The 6,854-nt window shown below is 32.3% G+C and overlaps 1 protein-coding gene across 2 annotated transcripts in view; it reads right to left on the minus strand.

The window, feature by feature from the left end:
* Positions 1–1,090: 1,090 nt before the first annotated feature.
* The window catches only part of LOC117173977 (protein deltex), a 130,996-nt gene continuing 125,232 nt past the window's right edge, over positions 1,091–6,854 (minus strand). For both annotated transcript variants that reach the window (XM_033362735.1, XM_033362683.1), the window contains exon 7: positions 1,091–4,014. In XM_033362735.1, the coding sequence (XP_033218626.1) occupies positions 3,660–4,014 (355 nt within the window). In that variant the 3' untranslated portion in view covers positions 1,091–3,659. The remainder of the gene's footprint in view (positions 4,015–6,854) is intronic.

The following is a 6,854-nucleotide window of genomic DNA, read 5'->3' on the forward strand; positions in this document are numbered from 1 at the left end:
TAGGAAAAAAGCCGTGGGAATCTAGCACTGATAAAATCGATACTAAATCCTAAGCGCCACACAAATTATATCGAATTAAAATTTCTTGAATTAATCCACAAAAAAGTGTGTGGGTGCGTCCGTCAGCATATTCGCTATCATGTCCCAAATTTTTAAGACAAAATATTTATTATCCTAGGGAAAAAACCGAGGGAACCTAAAACTGGTAAAATCGATAATTGTCTAAGTATGACAGCCCTTAAAGCACTATTTTCAACATGTCAGATATGCATGTGGCATTTTGGTGAAAAAATAAAGGAACAAGCTGAGCTTGACAAATCGCCGTCCCCATAGTAGTACAGTAGAACCTCGATTAGCCGGCCGTATTATCCAAGTTTTCACTTATCCGAGGTATCTCCTCCCTACATTGCCTCGGGTAATTGAGGTTCTACTGTAGTATAATAAATTCTTTGTCCGTCACCAAACAATTGTTCGAGTAGTTAAGTATAAATCAGTAACTGTCCAAAATTGCGGTTACCCACTTTGTCCCACCTCAGGGCGCGGCTTGGCACGTAGCTCATAGCGTAATTAAACTACATGAAATTAACAACAATGCTAAAAAATCAGGCGTTTCATCTTAGTCATAGAAAAAGTATCAGATCAAAATAATTTAGACGTTATAAAAATTAGTACATACCTGTGACTGTGCTCCGCAAAAAATCTCCTAAACTATATCTATAGATTGAACAATACCCAGTACATATTTTATTTAAAAATTTATTGATACGATGAACAAAGTATTAAATGGTAAGAAGAATATGGAAATAACTTATTTAAATGAAGTTACATAAAGAAGAAAAATATTATTCTTATCTAGGGATCGTCCATATATTACGTAAGAATTTTTTCTTTTGTTTATATCGCTGTGTTATTTTCAACTTGATAAAAATATTATTTTCGTCTTTATTCAAACAACAGAAAAACGTCTTACGTAATATATGGACAATCCCGTAACATGTAGAAATAGTTAGTATAAAATTGAGGTAACTCGCTCACACTGAATCGGTAATATGTCGAGACTGGTGCCATTGAAAGTAGATTAGCTGCATTATTCTTTAACATTCTAGTTACTTCTGCGAAGAGTATTTTTTATGTTTTTCTAGATGACGCCTCTTTTGACACACTGTACAACCACATCTTTTTTAAACTTTTTACAGATAGTATTACAAGACACGGGTGCAATGTCTGTGTATGTATTTATTTTTAGACTCAACAAAGATTGGTAGTCAAAATGAATCACATAGCCAGCCTTGCAAATATAACACAAAGACAAAATTAGAGAAATATTACCTGTGGATATTCGAAATCTTGTAATTATCATATGAAACTGATTGTAAATAGTGGTTGCCCAATCAGGAGAAGAGGATAAAACTTTGACTAAAAAGAAACACATAAATATACATTTCACAATAAATTTCTTATTCAGATAAACTTTGATATGCTGCACAGAGTGTTTATCAATCGGTACAGAAAAATGCAAGGCCAGATATTAGATCAAAATAATCTGTTTTAGATTTTGTTTGCAGCATTTGAAAACCACCCTGTAAAGTGTATATTGTAAACAAATACTGAGCAGTCTTAATATAACTTAGCTAATACTTGTAAATAATTATATGCTAGATACAGTCCAAGTCCGATAATTTGCTAACTTCGGGACTGTAGGGGCTGAAAATTCCAGGAATTGCGGACTTATCGGATGCCCCCTCTAGTAGTATAATATTAGGTACGCGAATGCGTAGATCATGGGCGCACATCATAAGAAAAATAGCACACGGGTGAACAACAATTAGTGTCCGTGTCGTGCATGTGATAGCGTTTTAAGGAGAGCGTACACTTATCGGATGGCAAGTTATCGGACTTGCACTGTAAAAAATATATACCCATCTCATTGTCGTGAGCAGTGGCTATCGAAGAGATTTACCGTGATTCTACTGGGAGCCATAGCCATTTTTATAGATGACAGTTGCTCCCAGTGGGACACTGCGGTGGTTGTTAGCCCTTTTTTAAATTATATATATATACGTATATATAGGGCATGTCTACTTGAATAGATGCATCTGCGTAACATGAAATAAAATCTATTAGTTCCTTGCTATGCCTGGAATAATTTGTGATTACAAAACGCAAGTGGCTAAATAATTCTGGATACTTTTCTATAATATTTTTTCACGCATATTAATAATTTCGCTAAAACTTTCTATCAAAACCTAAACTACTGGAAGAACTGGTTTTTAACTTTTATACTTAATAAGTAATGTAGTCTTCTTCATTATTCAGCAATGAACTTTGTATTATTTTCGAACTCGATAGAATTGTCTTTTTTAAATTGCTTTTGATCTGTTAAGAGCAGGACCGATTTTTCACATCAAATTTGTTTTAAACAAATATTACCACCTGCTATATTTTATCGTTGATACTTTTGCTTCTCGTAGAGAAGAAAACCGCCTGAAATATGACTTCATGAATAATTTTCCCCTCTTTCGATATTGCCGAGTGAAAGTGAGTCCAAATTGTACGTGAAATCCTATTAGACAAAATGAAGGCCAACGGCAGAACTAATGAGTTACGTGATATTGCACTAGTGTTAGGGTTATTACATCGAAAGTTTTTGATCAATATATGAGGAGCAAATATGATTTTGAAAAAAATCGGTTAATATTTAGAACTCGCACATCGCACTTGAATTTTCCCATGTAATTCGCATGAGATACTTGGAATAAAACCTTCAAAATGATATATGCAATTTTCTTAAAAGTAATGGAAATCTAGGCAAAGTTCTTCATTCTGAAAAATAAATAATGCTGAAAATTTAAATTTCCCTATTTCCTCCATTTAAAATTTATCAAAATTATCAACTTCGCGCATTACTTCTTATTTTAAGATGCTGAAACTCTCCAGTCCCTAGGTCAGGTCGTTAGATTTCCATTACATTTGAGAAAATTCTCTTATTTTAAATGTTTTACTCAGAGTTTTTCACGGAAATTAGATGGAAAATTTCAAGTGCGATGCACCGATTCTCAATATTGATCGACTTTGATATATTATTTTTTTTTTGCAAACTCGAAAATTAAATTTCGGAATTTTGTCTCGCAAAAATTTCTATTGTACGAGTAAATATTTTTTATGAATATTTAAAAATCACATAATATATAATCGTCATCTTGATGTAGATTTCAAATGTAGGATTTACTATTGATTTGATGATTTTTCCAAATTTTTAGGAACACTTCTAGATTTGGCAAACAGTTAAAATCAAGATTTCAAAATGTTCAGTTTGTCCAAGCTAAATATTTTTAAACTGATTCATTAAAATAATGTCACCGTAGGCTGATTCAACGCGAAATTTCTTAATCTATTAAATAGTTCTACTTACAATGTCGTAGATTCAGTTTCTGCACAAATTTTCGTCATTTACGTTAAGTATGCATTTTCGAACGGTTGAAGTAAATGTACCCAATCTTTCCGTCCGTAATGTATGACTTAAAATTTAGGCTACTTGCTCATTTTAATGTCTAGGCGGAAGAAAGAGACCGTTAAAATAACAGTTTTTGTCAGCATATTGCAAAATATTTATGGAAACGAGTCGTAAATAAAATAAATCTTGGTCTCCCAAAAGGAGATTAGTGCAGTTCTTGATAGAGACTAGAAGAAGCATGAACATCAGTCACGCCTTGAGCAGCTAATTCTGCCAATGTGCGCTCCAAATAATTTTTGTCTGGATACGCGTGTCCGGAGGTAGAAGGCCCTAACTCCGTCTTATGATGGATTTCGTTCCACGTAACTACATCTTCTCGTCCAGTGGTTACTGATCGTCCTATGGTGAATATCAGTCTCCTTTCGAAAGCAACTTGAAGTAGTCTTAATACCTTGCGTCCAAATTCACTATCTGGGAGAAAACAAACTCTCGGGAATCCGACTGCATAGTACATCTGTCCTGGATTAGGATGTTCCGGTCCTTGGATCCCAGATGGAATACTGATTGTAAAAAAGGTAAAAATCTAAATTTAGAAATCAAATAATGAAAAATATACACTAAAATTTTGTCCATTTTTATCAAACTTGTTAATAATAATAAATAATATTAATTGTCCACACATATATAGTTGTAAATTTTCAAGATTCATGGTTTTTTAGTTCATCATTTCTGATGACCTCTTTTTATTAAGTGCCTCCAAGCTACAAGGTATTCGATTCAAACAGAGTATATTTTTAGCCATCTCACGACGACTCCATAGTACCGTATACATAAATAAAGTCCGCATGTGTGAGACTAAAAAAAGTGCACGGCACTTGTTTTCGATTGTTTAGAGTTTAAACATTTTTTCCAATGCATTTCTACCATTTTCAACTTTTCACTGCATTTATTTATATTTTATGTGATGAATAAACATTATTAATTGCTTTCAAATCTTATTTTCACGAAATTCATTCTGAATTTTCTCGTCGAATAAGCTTTTTTGTGTTTTTTTCAAACTATATTCTTCCTATCACCACTGATAAGTATTAGTTGATGTTAGTGAGCGTCGACCAGGTAAAAATTCAAATAATAGATCTTAAATTGTCGGTGTACTGGTCCAAAAAATCTCTTTATTAATAGATGTTTCGCCCTTCGACGGAGGGCCTCTTCAGTTAATATAACATTCTTATAAGGCCAAAATGGAAGCCAACATATCTTTTTAACTTCTTACTTTTTAGCTATTTGAACTTTTACTAATTTGACAATTATAACATAAGCGAACAGTTTTTATTCCATTGACTTGACATGGTTCACTCCATAAAGTTAACAAGGACTATCTCCATTGAATTATTACATCGCTATGTACATTGTTGTATATTATTGAAGAGGCCCTCCGTCGAAGTGCGAAACGTCTATTAATAAAGAGATTTTTTGGACCAGTATACCGACAATTTAAGATCTATTAACTGATAAGTATTTGTTAAACATCAAGAAAATTCAGAACGAATTTCGTATAAGTAAAATTTGAAAGAACCTAGTTATTTATCCCATATTAAATAGAAATCAAAGCCATGTACGCGAGGGTAAGATGAAATAAACTTTTGAATTAGGAATTTTCTTGTTGTGTAATAAATAATTTTCTATGTCTAGAGGCAGTTATAGGAAGGCTATAGTTTCAAAACCACGAAAAAAGGTTGTTCGTCAACAACAAAAATCAGAATAAATTCTTCGAAGGCAAATAATTATTTAATAAATATAAAATAAGTATAAATAAATTTTGCGGACGATTCAAAAAGGGTAGAAAAAGTTTGAGACGAATTCTTTGACCTCTAAAGCCAACGCAATTTGTGCCAGTTTTTAGCCGCACCCACGCGGGGTTTGTGTATACGGCGACTGAAGGACCATCGGAAGCCAGCCGCAGAAATACTCTGTTTCAGCTGTATGCATTTGAACTTACGGGCCCTGATTTTAAGGTAGATTAGCCAAAAAGTAATGAAGATTCTACTTAAATGTTTAAAATTTTCACTTCTTAATCCACTTCGTTTATAAAAATAGAAGTGACATTATTCTGAGAAATAGGTACGTCCATATGAAAAGTACTCTTATGGTCGAAATTATAGTTATACATATATGGGCGAGTACCCGAAACAAACCCACGCCCTCGTTTCAAGCCCAAAATTAACCCTATAGGTTTAATAACAAATGGTCAGTGCATTTTTTAAGTTAAAATTTTGAAAAACGGCTTTTTTAGAAAAACACGTATAAAGTTGACGATTGACATAAACGAAAGACGTGCGTGCACGTATTATATTTTTTCTTCGAACGTAAAATATACACACTTCCTGTTGCCACCGAGATATAAGTATAGTACTAATTCATTTAGCATGAGCCCTAGTATCATCCTAAATGCTGGAAAGATACAAAGCAATTTTACCAAAAAAATGGATCAGATATTAATTAAAATATTGAATTTAAGGCAGTATTACAGGAGGCGATACAGACCGATATTGTTGAATTTGTTCGAATTTGTATTTAAGTTGGCATATGACACAAAACCATAATTTTAATGTTACAACAAATTAATGAATAAGTCTGCTTCATTTTTTGTGTTAAAATAAATTATTAAAATTATTTAGTCATTACTTTTTGCAAAATAGCTAATTAATAAAAAAGTTAACTCTCATTTAACATCCATTTTAATGGTTACAAACAATTTTATAAGCAAATTCACTTCTTTCGCAATTTTCAATGTAAACATTTTTTGGCCGATTCATTTAATTTCTTCGCTAGAATAATATCCTGACATAATAGATTGCCATTGGATAATAAAATTATCATTGATTTTTACAGTACTCCTAAACGAACTCACAGTTGTTTTAAAAAAATGCGTAAAAACAACGATAATTATAACTAGGGGAGAGCCGTACCGTTTTGGACAACAGTACCTCTGGGACAAGTAATTTTAAAAATATATAATTAAGTATAGGCTTTTTTCGGTTTTAAGATGCTCCTTTTAAATCCAGTATACTTTAATGAACCTAAAAATCTAAAAAATAAGTTTTACAAGTTTGTAAATAAAAATGGGAGTTTCAATATTTCAGTGTTTTCTCTTTTTACTCTTTTATATCACATAAATTTGAGTTTTTCCATATAGTTTAAATATTTATGAAACACCTTCTAGGCTCTTTTTTATAAAACAGATTTGTATGAACTTTAAAAATTATTTCTATCTGACAAAGTCAAAATGGCACAGTTTTCATTTACTAGATGAAAAATATAACTACGGATAGAGCTAGAGATTTCATGGGATGGCACACTTCAAAAACTGTCATGGATAAAAACAAATACATGCGCTCTA

This window comes from Belonocnema kinseyi, chromosome 1, assembly GCF_010883055.1.
Source record: "Belonocnema kinseyi isolate 2016_QV_RU_SX_M_011 chromosome 1, B_treatae_v1, whole genome shotgun sequence".
In the NCBI taxonomy this organism is placed as follows: Eukaryota; Metazoa; Arthropoda; class Insecta; order Hymenoptera; family Cynipidae; genus Belonocnema; species Belonocnema kinseyi.